The sequence below is a fragment of the Leguminivora glycinivorella genome, chromosome 18 (genome assembly GCF_023078275.1).
Source record: "Leguminivora glycinivorella isolate SPB_JAAS2020 chromosome 18, LegGlyc_1.1, whole genome shotgun sequence".
NCBI classification, from domain to species: Eukaryota; Metazoa; Arthropoda; class Insecta; order Lepidoptera; family Tortricidae; genus Leguminivora; species Leguminivora glycinivorella.
The window spans coordinates 16,729,279-16,744,036 of NC_062988.1; the positions used below are offsets into that span (position 1 = coordinate 16,729,279).

General features: G+C 38.5%; 1 protein-coding gene across 1 annotated transcript in view; it reads right to left on the reverse strand.

Annotated features, from left to right (window-relative positions):
- Positions 1-239: 239 nt before the first annotated feature.
- Positions 240-14,758, reverse strand: part of LOC125236054 (leucine-rich repeat-containing protein 24-like) — a 52,412-nt gene continuing 37,893 nt past the window's right edge. The window contains 2 exon segments of the mRNA XM_048142743.1: positions 240-915; positions 918-2,384. Coding sequence (XP_047998700.1) covers positions 623-915; positions 918-2,358 — 1,734 coding nt within the window. The 5' untranslated portion in view covers positions 2,359-2,384 and the 3' untranslated portion in view covers positions 240-622.

Below are 14,758 nucleotides of genomic sequence, written 5' to 3' on the forward strand. Positions count from 1 at the left end.
CCATCAGACTCAATAGTTTTTTTTTTATGTCCACATTATTGGTTATTCATGTGATTAACTTTAGATGATTATATATGTACTAAATGAACTAAAATTATGCAAGTCCAGTAACTACATTTAAAGGGCATTTTCTGAAAATTTGTATGTAATACTGATGTTGGGATAAATTTAAATTCAAATAAAAACAAAAAAATTGGACTTACATAGTTGAAAACAAATCAAGCAAGCACTCTCTTAGTTCAATCTTTTTTATTCTCTCATCCGATTTAAAGCAACAGTTTTCGATCAAAAAATTCTTACAAATATAGCTTAGGATGTAGCTTTACATTTACAATACTGTATAGTAAAAGTAGCTTTAGACAGTTCTTAAACTATCGCGGATAAAAAAAAGAAGTCGTTCGTATACTAGCTATGTACTCAGTCCTATTTCACTTACAATAAAATGACACTCGTTAAAAACATCAGTAAAATTAACAACATCTACAAAAGTGATATGTTATTAAATAGTGTTAATTATTAATGTAACGTAAATAACAGGCTTCATAATACTATCTCAACAACAAACTCTCGGATAAAATATGCAAAGTAAACAATGATTATGGTTCAAAACTTACTAACTAGTTTATAGAGCGGTAAATTCAGTGGAAAAGGTGGAAAGGGGCAGGGGCGCGGGGGTTTCCTTACTATCTACGTTGGCACCAGGAAGGGACCAGGTGGAGCTGCCGGCGGCCGTGATCCTCGGCCCCATGTTATCGTAGGCCGATTTCAAGAAACACGTGCGACTTCTCCGAGGCAGCGTGGCTCCGCCGCCGAGCAAGTCGGGATACTCATCGTTATGACCAGAAACTTGCACGGATATAAAAATGTTGCCATACGGAGCGGGCAGAGCGAACTCAGCCGGAGGGGCGGGAAAGAACCAGGCGGACCTTCGATAGTTATCTGAACGGGCTCTAAACATCGCGTATCTTCGCTTTCCATCGACATAGATCGGTCCAACATCTCAAACCCGTACGATGAGCCTCCGCCGCTTGTTCGATCGCAACTGACGGCTAAGGACGTATCAAGAAGCTTCTTCTCTTGGTCGGTAAAACTCCTACTTGGAGGCATTCTTTGGCGTTTAGTATTCCAACAAACACAAGCTGCTACGCATCCTAATGCCAGCATGCCGACCATAGATCCCGCCACCATGAAGAGCGTTGAGTAGTCTGGGGCGACGCGAGCAGTGGCTGTTCGTGCTTTAGGTAAAACTAAGGTCAGATACGCAGTGGCTTCACCTACCGAACTTTTTGCACTACATTTCCACTCACCGGACAGTTCACTCGTTACATTAGTTATGGTCACGTTGACCCATTGTGCACTTTTATTTATGATATCGTCACTAAATTCATTAAAATAATTACTTTGATATCTATTTATAACAATCTCACTATGATTTATCGTGTCGTTTTGGACTTCCGTGTCGTGTAGGTACCAAGTCACTGTGGGTTCGGGATCTCCACGACTGAAACATCCGAACCGTATATCAGCACCGGACTCTGTTCTAATCACTCTTGGACTCGACACAGCAATAGGCGGACAAACCATTTCTTCCCCTTTGATAGAACGCCATGACACTTGAGAAACATTCTCTGGACCACTACAGATCACTTCTTCGTTCCCAAGATTACTATTCAGAAACCATTCGTGGAATCGTCTTAATCTACAATCACAATACCAAGGATTATCTGAGAGCGTCAAAGTTTTCAAAACGGGGAGGTTGAATGTGTTTTCTTGTACATAAGTCAGTAAATTTTGATGCACATACACAGTTTCCAACGCCCGCAAATTCACCAAAGCAAACTGGTGTATGCTCCGCAAGCGGCACCTGGAAAGTTCTAGTTTCTTTAAATGTAGCAGCGGCGGAAACTGCTCCGCAATTAGTGAGCTCAAAGGGTTGTCGTTAAGTACCAGAAGTCTCAAGCGGACGTTTCCCCGGAACGTGTCAGGTGACAATTGTAACAATTCGTTTTGAGACAAGTCTAGTTCGACTAAAATGCGGAGCTCTCGGAAAGCATTTGGACTCACGGAGCGTAAGTTTGTCGAACTTAAGTTTAAACGTTGCAAGTTTAGCAAATCTATGCTCGCGAATGCATCTTGGCCGAGTGCTTTTAATGAGTTTCCGTGTAGATCGAGCACTTGGATATCCGCCGCCAAATGAGGTAGTTTTTCGAGACCAGCGGATATGCAGGAGGCAGTCTTCTTCCCGGACGACCATTTGCAGTGACACTGCGCGATGTAAGCGCAGTTGAGCCAGTCGCTCCCGGCCTGGTTTACGAGCACGAGGACCCAGAATCCCCGCCATAATGCTCGACTGCCCATTTCATAGCAGAACCTTTGACGTTTACCTGGAACAAAACGAAAGCTTTTAGTGATGGTCAATCAAGTGTGCTCTTCTTAGTAATTGGCCTTTGGTTTTGAGGGCCTTTTGCACACGGGGAGTTTCAAAGGCCCTTGATTGTATAGGTAGGGTATAATTAATAGAAGCTCACCGTGGCGTATCGTACTGACCTATCTGCGCACGTGACTAATGAAGATCTGACATAAGATAGGCCCTTCTGTAATGATGATTGACGTGAGCTCGACAAAGGAGTTGAGACGTCTAATACGGCAAAGGGTTTCGAGTTTTGTTACTGCGTCACTCTAATTAGTTGCTTGTTTGTATCCGATACGGTTTGGAGCCTCGGGACATATTTGCTCTCTAATGAAATTATATTGGGTCCCGAACATGTGCGCTGTAGTGTAAAATCATAATTATATTCATAACTATTTAAAATAAACCCACTGATGTGGTTGTTAGTTTAATATAATATTCTAACATGATATTTCAGTGTAAACGTATTACTTGTTTTTGAATATTCACGAATATTAAGTGGGCTCCTTATAATGTTTTTATAAGATATGTAAAAACAACGCTACTCGTTTTAATTAAACGGTTTCCAAAAAGCAAAACATGTTTTGAAGTCGTTGAACTTTTTCGTAATATATTTATTAATATTTTAAAATTAAGTTATTTTAAAAACGTGGTGTAACGTGAGTTGCAATTTCGATATGCTTACTGCTGTGCTAATGCCTACTGCTGTGCTAACAGCAAAGCCATCATTAGGGCATACTTAAATTCGATTAGTCAGTCATGTTGTAAAATGACAATGTACGTTTTTCTTTTATCTTGTTATTTACATATTTGTGATAAAACATTTTGATTATTTTCCTTAAAAATCCGAAATATTTTAAGTGACTCTGCTACTATACTTTTCAACAAGAACAACAATAACTGAACCAAACTACTGAGGTCGATATGTTTTAGTCAGTCTAATAATTTACATACTGAACTAGTAGAAACACTGACTTAAATCTAATTTACCGTGATTTTTCAAAATGAAATGGAAGAAAACATCAGCTTTAAAAGCCTTTTTCAAATATTCACATCCATCGTCAGTCCCTAGGTTTGAGCCCTGCACTCGGTACCTAGATTATCTAGAATACCTAGCCTAAATAATAAACCGCTGAAAAAAGCGCTGGTGGCCTAGCGGTAAAGAGCGTGCAATTTTTGATCCGGAGGTCGCGGGTTCGAACCCCGGCTCGTACCAATGAGTTTATCGGAACTTATGTGCGAAATGTCAATTGATATGCCAGTCGCTTTTCGGTGAAGGAAAACATCGTGAGGAAACCGAACTAATTCCAATAAGGCCCACAGTTACCCTTCGGGTTCGAAGGTCAGATGGCAGCCGCTTTCGTAAAAACTAGTGTCTACGCGATTAGTTGTCAAAGCGAACCCCAAGCTCCCATGAGCTGTGGCGAATGCTGGGATACCGCAAGGAGATTGATGATGTCAGTCCCTAGGTGTTCCTGCACTCGGTACCTAGATTATCTAGAATACCTAGCCTAATAAACCGCAGCCAGGATTAATTGGGGTATTTGACCGGAGTAATTTATGCCGGAATATTATTAAATGTCCACCCACGAGATTAGTTTACGTGCTGAAATTGAGTGAAACGTGCTTCCCTGCTTTACGCTAGTGGCATACAATATTATCCTTTTAGATGAAATTCGGTACACAAGATATTTTATGCATATTTTATAGAAAGTACACAATGTACAAAATATAAGTTAGTGACGTACGCTAATAATAGTAGGTAATAATAAGTGGGTGAGTTGGCGAGTCACCGCCTGCCTTTTAAATTGTGAGACAAATTGTCACGGCAGGTGTCCGATAGTCTAGTTGCGGACGAGTACTTCGGAGTGCCTGGGACCTCGCCGTATAGCAAGGCGACGGCGACAGAGGGGTTTTAGTGGGTAAACCAGGTCTCATCAGCCTAAAGAGTCCCACATGACCATCCCAGGCCCGTCCCCGCGCCTGGGAGGTATGCGTAATGCATTTTCCCTCTTAAAAAAAAAAGGTGTCCGATAGTCTCCTCCCATAGCCCCTTAACCAGTTCATCCAACTTTCAAAACAATAACCCATGACCTTAGCTCCCATCGTAGCATAAAAGTGCTGCACTGCAATAGTCTTTGCACCTGGCGGGGACCATCTCCGGTTGTATCATACTGTGCGCTCGGGGATGGTATCCGCCACGTGTATCCCTTGCCTTTAGTTTAAAATGTCTAAAAGGGCCTCTGCGCTGTTGGCTTCGGCCCCACGCATGCCTCCCAAAGGTCCGGGACCCCATGGTCCCGAGATATGGAAAAGACAGACAAGTAATAATAATTATGTGACAAAACGAAGGTATCAAAAACGTCAGGGCCTGATCGTATTTGTAGAGCGAGTCATATAATATGTTTGTTCTCTAAAATTGTAGTCTTACTAAGTATAACAGTGTGCGTAGCCGAATACACAAACACCCACGAACGCTCACGATAATATCTCTTTTGTAGCTATCTATCTCTGTCGCTCTTGCGTATTGGCGCGACAGAGCCAGACTACATTTCTGCGGCGTTTTGGTCGTGTTTCGCGTCGCAGAAATGCCATTCGGCTTCGGGGCCTGGCCTGAACGTATTTGTAGAGCGTGTCATATAATATTTTTGCTGACTGAAATTGTAAAGTCGTACCTACTAAGTATAACAGTTAAGGTACAGCGGGGCAAATATCGATTGGGGGCAAATGTAACTGGTCCATTTTTCCAATATGTGGCAAAAGGTGTCGTACTGCCATCGGACTACTAAGCCACCAAAGACGATGTACCGGCACTACACAATAAAATCACTGCAACAATCATCTGCTAAGATGTCGTGGCCAATGATGATGATGTTTATTAAATAGAGTGTCCACCGGTTACACATGGTAGGCGTGTTCAGTAGATACATGTAGAACTCAACATCATAGGGTAATAATGGAAAAAATGGATCAGTTACAATTGCCCTCCAGTCGAGATTTGCCCCGCTGTACCTTAACTGTTATACTTAGTACGACTTTACAATTTCAGTCAGCAAAAATATTATATATGACACGCTCTACACTTAGACGAAATCTAGTCTTAGACGAATTGTTGAACGTGGTAAGCGTCAAGCGATACGCCGCCTAAACCCGCCATTTATACCGGACAGAATATAATAATATTTACCTACCCAAGCTACGCTGCGTTTGCTACGACATCAACATCGTAGCTCGTAGCACACTCTAATGCTGTATCGTGGAATACGCACGAGTAGTCAGGTTTAAGTGGATACGGTAGCGAAAATGCTAAATTGGAAAGGAGCCCCCCTTTCGACTTGGGAATTTTAGTTAAATATACAAGTGTTCATCATCCTCCTTGCGTTATCCCGGCATTTGCCACGGCTTATGGGAGCCTGGGGTCCGCTTTGACAACTAACCCCAAGATTTGGCGTAGGCACTAGTTTTTACGAAAGCAACTGCCATCTGACCTGATAAATATACAAGTGTTATTAACTAGATTTATCGAAAAAAAAAATTCATCAAGAACAACTCAGTCAAAAGATATTTCAAAAAATCTTTAAAATCGAGGTTCCGCTCTCGACTCTTTCCTCCTTCAAAACTTAATCAATCGGAACAAAATTTGAGAATCTGAATAACAATGAAATAATCTATGTGGGACCGTTTAGCTTTTTTGGTTAATTGTTACCAATCTTGAGTATCACACCTTTTTTTGCGCCACAATGAAAAAGGCCGTTTTTAGAAATTTTTGATTGGCTCCAGAATCTTTAAAAAGCAGAATATCAAAAAAATCAATACGGTCCGACACAGATAAAAATAATAACAATCTGTGTTGAAATAGTACATTACGATACAAGTGCGTAAAAAAGGAAGTTCGAAACGAGTGGCGATAAATTAAAACACGACCGAAGGGAGTGTTTTAAATCGACACGAGTTACGAATTTCCTTTTCGCACGTGTATCGTACGACGTTTTTCAGTACAGATGAGCCTCCAAAGTTTCGACCTAACATATAATGAACCACTTCTCGCACTAGTGCGTAAAAAAAAACAACATCTGTACTGAAAAAATCATTGCTCTATCTTCAAAAACCAGGGAGGAAATAGTCGAGAGCGTTTATATGGAGAATTGACCCCTACCGTATCGTCTTAAGGCTTATTTATATTAAAATATTTTTTCTATCGGTTTGACAAGTCAAGACAACTACCTGCCTAGCCGAAGTGGCAATTTCTCTCTATCGCTCGTTAATATTGGTGCGATAGAACCAGTTCCCTTTCGTACGTCATGGAAGTTCACAGTTCGTTAGGAAGGGTGGCACGTCATTAATATGGTTCCTCCTCCATTTTCTAGTACAAAAGTGAGGGCATGAGGAAACTGGAAAATACGAGTATTTTAACACCTAGACCACAGTATAATAAAGAGTTATCCTACAGTATGGCCACTTCCGCTCCCAACTGAAAGTGCCCCCCACCCGCTCTCGGTTACCTCATAGTTACCGCCTGTCAAAACGCAAACAATCGACCTGTCATATCTCACTCATACACGAGCTTAGAATGTGTGCTAGGAACGCGCCTCTTTCATATATTTGATCGCCAGTGTCCGAGGTGTGCCTAGACCGACATTTTCTTCTCATAAAGTTCACATAAACGGAATACTAAAAAGAATTCCTTTTAACAAACAGTTATAAAAACCATAAAAGAAAAGTTGCTTGTAAAGAACTCTCGTAAAAACAATTGGCGTTCTATAGCCAAAATTATTGCAAAACTTACACAACCTACAGCAAAAAGCATGCTTAAAGCCTTTTTCGTTTCATTACGCTTTATTAAAGCTCTTTCGGAAAATCGAGCTAAATTAAATCAGGCACAACAGCAGTGCGCCTGGCAAAATGCCAAGTGACCTGACCTGGTATTGAATTAAAAGAACTTAAGTTCATGTTGTTTGTTAGGCGTTTATGCCCTTTTGGAGTCTGAGAGATGGGCCTTCACATTAATATTGTTTTAGAGGCATTGCATTGGCTTCCTATAGGTACGTGAGGCGAATGCCTCAGGGTGGCTGCTGAATTTTCAGATGTAAAGGAACAAATCGAGAGTCAGGTACGGTTGTAGTTGGGCTAGTTTTACAATTAGGGTTCCGTGCTCCGTGCTAGGGAGTAAGGAGTTGTTCACTTGGAGTCAATTAATAGAAATAATTTACGATGGACCAACTGGGACCGTGAAAAACAACTTTAAGGTAAACTGTAAGCCAAGGCGCGAATCACTTACATTCTGTAACGTACTAAAGGTTCGTGGTACACGGCTTGAATTTGAAGCTGCACTTATAAATGAAATACTACATAGGTAATTAAATTTTATAACACCTATAACTTAGACCTTATAGGACAAATTGAAAAGATCTGGCGAATAGAGCGTAAAGGCTCTAGGTATTCTCATCATCGTCCTTGCGTTTTCTCGGCATTTTGCCACGGATCATGGGAGCCTGGCGTCCTATCGCACCGTTGGTAAGTGCGATAGGGACGGCCAGCTATTTTATCACTTATCGCGCGACCACACTTAGCTTATCATCAATGTCATCATTTTAGCCTCTAAGTAATTGCCCTTTGCTGAGTATATTCAGATTTCAGATTTCAGTTCTTTTATTGGTAAAAAATTATACATTTTTACAAGTCATATTAAAACAGCCACATACATTTAAGACTAAACGTAAATTATGCGATTAGTATAATATATTATTACAATTGCGCGATAATCATAAATTCAGTTAGGTAAGTATACATTTCAAATTAATAATTGTTCAGAATTACGTTAAATTTTTCATTTTTTGTGTCGAAAATATAAAATTTACATATTATTATTTTAGTTAAGGCCTCCCTTTCGTTATGCCCCCTATCCCGGTCCTGGACATGTCTCATCCAGACGTGCTCCGCGTATTTCCGAATGTCGTCCACCCAAAGAGAGAATGGATGCCAGGCGCTTCTTACATCCCAAAGCGGCCACCAGTCTGTCAACATTTTGGTCCATCTGCCCTGCCTTCATTTTGTCTGCGTTAGCTACTATTTCAGTTAAGTATATATTATTATTATGCTCCACGGACAAGTTTGGTTTCTCAGAAAGGTCGTATAAAAAAAATTTTGGGAGATTTTCGAATTTCGAACGCACGATAAATTAAGGCGTTAAGGAGTTTTTAGTTATTTAGATTTTTTATTTTACGTAAATTTACCGAATTACTATTTACCCGCAGCTTAATTTAGCCATTACGAAGACGGAAAACATCAGCATATAATATACATTTTTCCCGCCACTCTTACGTCGTGGCTTGCGTGAACGACGGTCGCGCGACCGTCGCCGTCGCGTCGCATCGCATCGCCTATCATCGATAATTCATCGACGTCGCCTACCTAAGACACTTCCATAGACATCGAAGGTTTGATTTCGTCGCGCCGCATCACATCGCATCGCCGTCGCGCTACCGCCGTCCACGCAGGCCACGGCTTTATAAAGTACATCCGCTTCATCCTATACGCCTCTATTTCCTTTTTCTACCCTTTGTCCCTTTTCCCTATTTTAGGTAAATGACAATTGGGAAGTTCAATGACCTCGTTAAACCTTTTTCAGACTATACAGGAAGTTCAGATACGCCACTTGCTAATTATATTGAAAAAAGAATGCTTAAAGATGTTTCCTAGTAATTATAGGACCTATTTAAAATTGTAAAAAGATCCACGTAAATTTTCAATACCATATATAGTTTGGGACCGCATTCTAAATTGTTTAAATTTACCATGTCTCGCTCTCATATCATTTTAACATATTATATATATATCTCGTATGGGGAACTTATGGGCATGCGCAAAAGGCGTTGTATATAGAACAAGATTTAAAAAAAAAGGAAAAGAATAGAAGAAAAAGAATATGTCACATGAAGAAGAAAATTGTTGACATTCATGGCGGTTGTGAATTGCGGTTGAAATATTGTGAATTTACGACGAGCGGAAAAGCCGTGGATTTAAACCAAAAGAGGTTTTACAATAGTGGCACTTTTGTAAATGTAATTTAAGGCTGCTTTCAAAAAAAACGTCAAAAGAATGTAAAATTGATAGTTTTAGTCGGTGAAATACTACACTTTCCGTTATCCAATAGATTTATTTAATTCAAGTTCCAGTTAGAGCATTTTATTATCTTGATTTTTATAAGACTGGATTTTTGAAAACTAATTTACTAAATTAATTATGAATTTTTCTCTAATGCACGTTTAGAAAAACGCACGTATAGAGCTGAATCAGTCGATCTTATTTGTAAAATTTGGACAATTTTGAATATTAAAACGGGTAAATTTATAATTCGTATATTCTGTACCACAATCATTTCAGACTAGATTTTTATTTTAAGTTTTTGAAAAAGAGTAAACTAGCCTAAGGCGAATTCAATTTTTTTCAGAAATTACCTAAAATTAAGTGACAATTTCTTTGAAAATCTACATCACATCGAAGTAAGTTTTGTACTTAATTAATCAGCAACGTTTACTTAAATTGCTGTTATGTCTTAGTGATTATAAATTGCTATTATTGATTTTTGCCAATTTTTTGAAAACGAGCCTTCACCGGTACAATTATTACCACTTTTGGACATTTTCTCATATTTTGTTAGACCAAGTAGAAAAAGTCCTATAATGTGATATATATTTATAAACTACTCGCAAAGCCCTTTAATTTGATACCACACACGGTATGATCGAGCGCTCGGTTGCGATTTCACTATTTTTAACACGAAAGCCCTCTTAAGAAAAACTTACAGTAAAAAATAAATAATAAAAAAACCTACAAGAAGGCGCGGGTGAGTATATAGGGCCATTATTTATCTATTTTTCTTTTGAGTTCTCCCCATTTTTTTCGCATTCCGAAACGGGTACAACACCTTACACACAGATCAACTTAGCCCCAAACTAAGCAATGCTTGTATTATGGGTGCTAAGCGACGATATGCATAAATAGATAAATACGAGTACATACTTATATACATAGAAAACATCCATGACTAAGGAACAAATATCAGTGCTCATCAGACAAATGCCGCTACCAGGGTTAGAACCCAGGACCTCGGCTCAGCAGGCAGGGTCAATACCGACTGAGCCAGACCGGTCGTCCGTATTGGCAACAACGACATGAAAACGGCATTTTTTCACAAAAAGTGTCCCTCAACGTGTGACATAATAAAATCCTCATGTAATCTGTACCTTCACTATCACAGCCATATCATGGCGACACCGCGCTTTTCGCCCGAATTGAATCGAAACGGCCATTAATTCTAATAAACGTCACGACTGAGACATGTGAGCTAGTAGGGCTTCCTTTTCACAACACCAGAACGTCGTATGTACACACTAAAGTCAAATACGGATACGACATTTTAAATTTTATAACCCATTTTGATAGTGTTCACGAAATAGCCGAAACTGTTTTAAAAGAACGGACAATTGTAGGTTTAGATGGGATATAGGCCTTTTTAGGAATAAGATAGAATTGCTGGTGGCAGAATGTTCGGTAATTGGGTCACTGAAACAGCGATAACCTTAGGAAGTAATAAAAGTGTTGGATAAAAATCTTAGTAAGGTCTAAGGTTTTGTAAAAATCTTAGAAATACTTTAGGCAGCTTTTGATTTTTAGGGTTCCGTACCAAAAAGGTACAACAGGAACCCTTATGGTGCGACTCTGTCCGTCTGTCTGTCCGTCTGTCACATTCCTAAATATCTCGAGAACTACTAATGCTATCAACTTGAAATTTGGAATAGTTATGAACATTGTAAACCTCTACAAATAGAAAGTATAATTTTTTTAAATATGTTAATTTTAATTGTAGAAAATGGCCAAAATGAAAGGGGGGCAAACTGTAAATTTCAAGTTACTAGGTCAAGTGGGGTATCGTTGGAAAGAGCTCAAATTGAACGTAAATAAGCTATTTTTTTATATTTTTTTTGTTGTGGAAAAAAAAAGAATTTTGAAGGAAAATGTAAAAAAAATACCGTTCCCCCCCCCCTTATCTCCGAAGTTTACCAACGAAAAATTATGAAAATTTTAGTAAACATTGGTTTTATGCTAAATATTACAGGAAAAATATAATCATGTTTGTATTATGAATACTTTATTTTTAATTCACAAAAAACTTTTCAGATTTTTACTTTCAATTTACCCACCCTTGCGGATGTATATCGTACTTCAAATTATATTATACGAGATGTTACGTAAACCATCTTCTGTCCAATAAAGTAAAAACTGTTTAAATCGGTTAACATTATAAAGAATTATCCCTGAAAAACCAGGTCGCGCAAATTAGTTAGCAAATTGACCGGGAGATGGCGCTATACACAATAATACTCATTAGTGCCTATACTTTTGTCTTCTAGTCAAGTCATTAGAGTTATATGAAAATATGAGATTATTTTTACTAGGTAGTTTGAAAGAAAGTTTGTACGGAACCCTCGGTGGGCGAGTCCGACTCGCACTTGGCCGGTTTTTTAATAATAATTTTATACTTACCGTAAAATGTGTACAATACAATAAATGTTGAATTTACAATGAACGAAATTTGATTCGATTTGACACTTATTTTTCCCTTTTCACGAATTATTAATTACGTAGCCTCTAATCCTAATTTGATACAATAAAACACAGTCAAATAATACATTGAACTGATTAAAATCAAATGAAGGTACCTAATTTAACCGCAAAGTCTCATTTAATCCAATATTGCATTAACTGCATTCTATACTTTGTCAATTTTGGTATATATTATAACATAAGTACTAGGTAAGTAAATTGTCCGTGGCTAAAACAGCAATAACTATAAAATATTCCGAAAACGAAACGCTGCGAAAGGTAGTCTGGCTCTGTCGCGCCAATACGCACGAGCGACAGAGATAGACATCTACGAGCGTTTCGTTTCGTGAGCGTTTGTGCCATTCGGTTACGTACCCTGGCAGGCAAGCATGGTCGCGCGATAAATGATAAAACATCAATCAGGCCGTCCCTATCGCACTATTAGCACATATTATAAGTGCGTTAGGGACGCCCAGGTGCCGTAGCCGAATGGCATTTCTGCGACGCGAAACGAAAACGCAAACGATATTTGTCACGCAGCAGATGTCTATGGAACTTTCCATACAATAAAATTTAACGAAACTTTTAACGGTGACAGACGGTTGATGCAACCGGCCCTGACTAGGTATAGGTAACTTTCATAAGTATGAATTGGGAGTATGAAGATAATTTACGTAAACGACTCAGTGGTTACAATGTGAAAAGCTTACATACCGACTGACAGGTAATTACTTTCGCAATTACACTAAAGTGTGATGTCCCACGTTTAAGGTACTAGAGGTTTAGTATACATTAATCGATAAAATAAACGTCATGTCAAACGAGTTCTATTTCTAATTCTAAGTAATGACCGTTTGCAAGCGCTTGTTACTTAAAAAGAAAACAACGAAAACATTCACACGTCCTACCGGTGGTGTCATTTTTTCCCTTTTTTTTCTTTTAAAAATGTGTTGTAGTGCTTGCAGCCGTTTTTGTTTGATAACTAAACTTATTTAGTTATCAACACTTTATAAAACGTCAAATGCACATGGTAGTAGCTAAACATTTACCTAGTTTAACGTTTGTCCCATTTTACTCCACTATTTCCATCAAAATACAAACCGCAGCTAATTTCAAATGCATCGACACAATACAGGGGAAAAACATGGAGAATTTGGAGTGTAACCAAACTGCAAGTTACATACCAAATATGCGACGAAAAATCTAACCAATCCCTTGATACGATTGGATTGGACTAACTAACCGCCGAAAACGAAGTGTTCGGAAAGTACGCGTCTGGGCAATCTAGGTCGACTTATACTGGATAACATCGGTAGCGTGGTAACACTGGTAACATTACAATCCAACTAAAATCGATGTCTATAGAAATTGTCAACAATGTAAACAAACCATTGTATAAAATATCAATATTTTAGCACAATTTTATTTTTTTGAAGGTTGAGGATTATAATGAATGGATTGAAATTAATTAAATTAATAAAAATATGGATTATAAATGTACCTGTCATCTGATGAATTGATTTCTGAAATAGGCTATATTTATTTCATTTATAATAATTGTTGTGTATTTGTTTTACATGGATTTTCTTGTGTGTCATTTTATAATTGCCAGTATCTAATGAGTTAGAATGGATTATTTTGACTATATATTGTTCACAAATTCTATTGACCTTTATTAACTATTTTGCAGTGATCAAATGAGAGCACGCCACTTGTCCCGATCATGTTGTCTCACCTGACATAAATCCGAACCGCCGCCAAATCTCCCAGTCTCAAAAGCATGTGCATTTGGTTGACCCAAGAACAAAGTCTCAAAAGCCCTATCGTCTCCCTTAAGTGGTAAATAGTCAAGATATGTATAATTATTATATATACAAGGTGCTCGCGAGGAACCCATATAACTTTAACGGCATATTCTTGGTCACATTTTAAGACTAAAATGTCATATAAACTTTTCTAGATTTCGTCTAGTTTCAGAGTTATTGCCAATTTAAAAAAAACATTTCCGTATTGTTACTCAGTAGAAATGGTTTCTTAACGGCGCTGATGCGCAATTGTGGAGCATAGTCTCACAGTAGTCAATTGATATAGATGTCAAATGTGACAAGAAAAACTTCCAAATAATTTGGTTTTTAGAAAAATAAATGAAGGAACTCATTTTAATTGCCAACTTTATGGATAAAAAAAAATTATGTGAAAATACGTCCAAAAAAGTAAAAAAACAAACAAAAAAAGAATTTTTTTTGGCGAAAAATTTTAAGTTCATAACATTTTTTCTTTCTTTTTGCCTCAGAAACGCGTGGTTCAAGTTATGCAGGTTCCTCGCGAGCACCTTGTATGACTACAGTTCTACCAACACCCTTCCACGTGATTAAATATGCATAGAAGTTGTTGTAGTGGCTTCCAACCGTGGTGACCAGGGTACGGTACGTAGACGAACGCACAAACGCTTACGATAATTTGTTGCGATAGGCGTCTAGCGTTAAGGATTGCTGTTTCGGCTAGGCCGGCTCACATATTGTCCCAGATCTGTAAGTTCACATTTTTGACACATTTGTTTTGAAGTATGTTGCGATGTGGCTAAGACGTATCGTTTGCCAAATCTAGTGATTAATTACGTTGGTTGAATCGATTAGGCCCTATGTACAAGGAGGCGCTTAAACAAATATACGATTTCTATCAACTAACTGAAATGTCATTTGAATCGAAATGACAGACTTTGCCACAACACTATGATTAAAA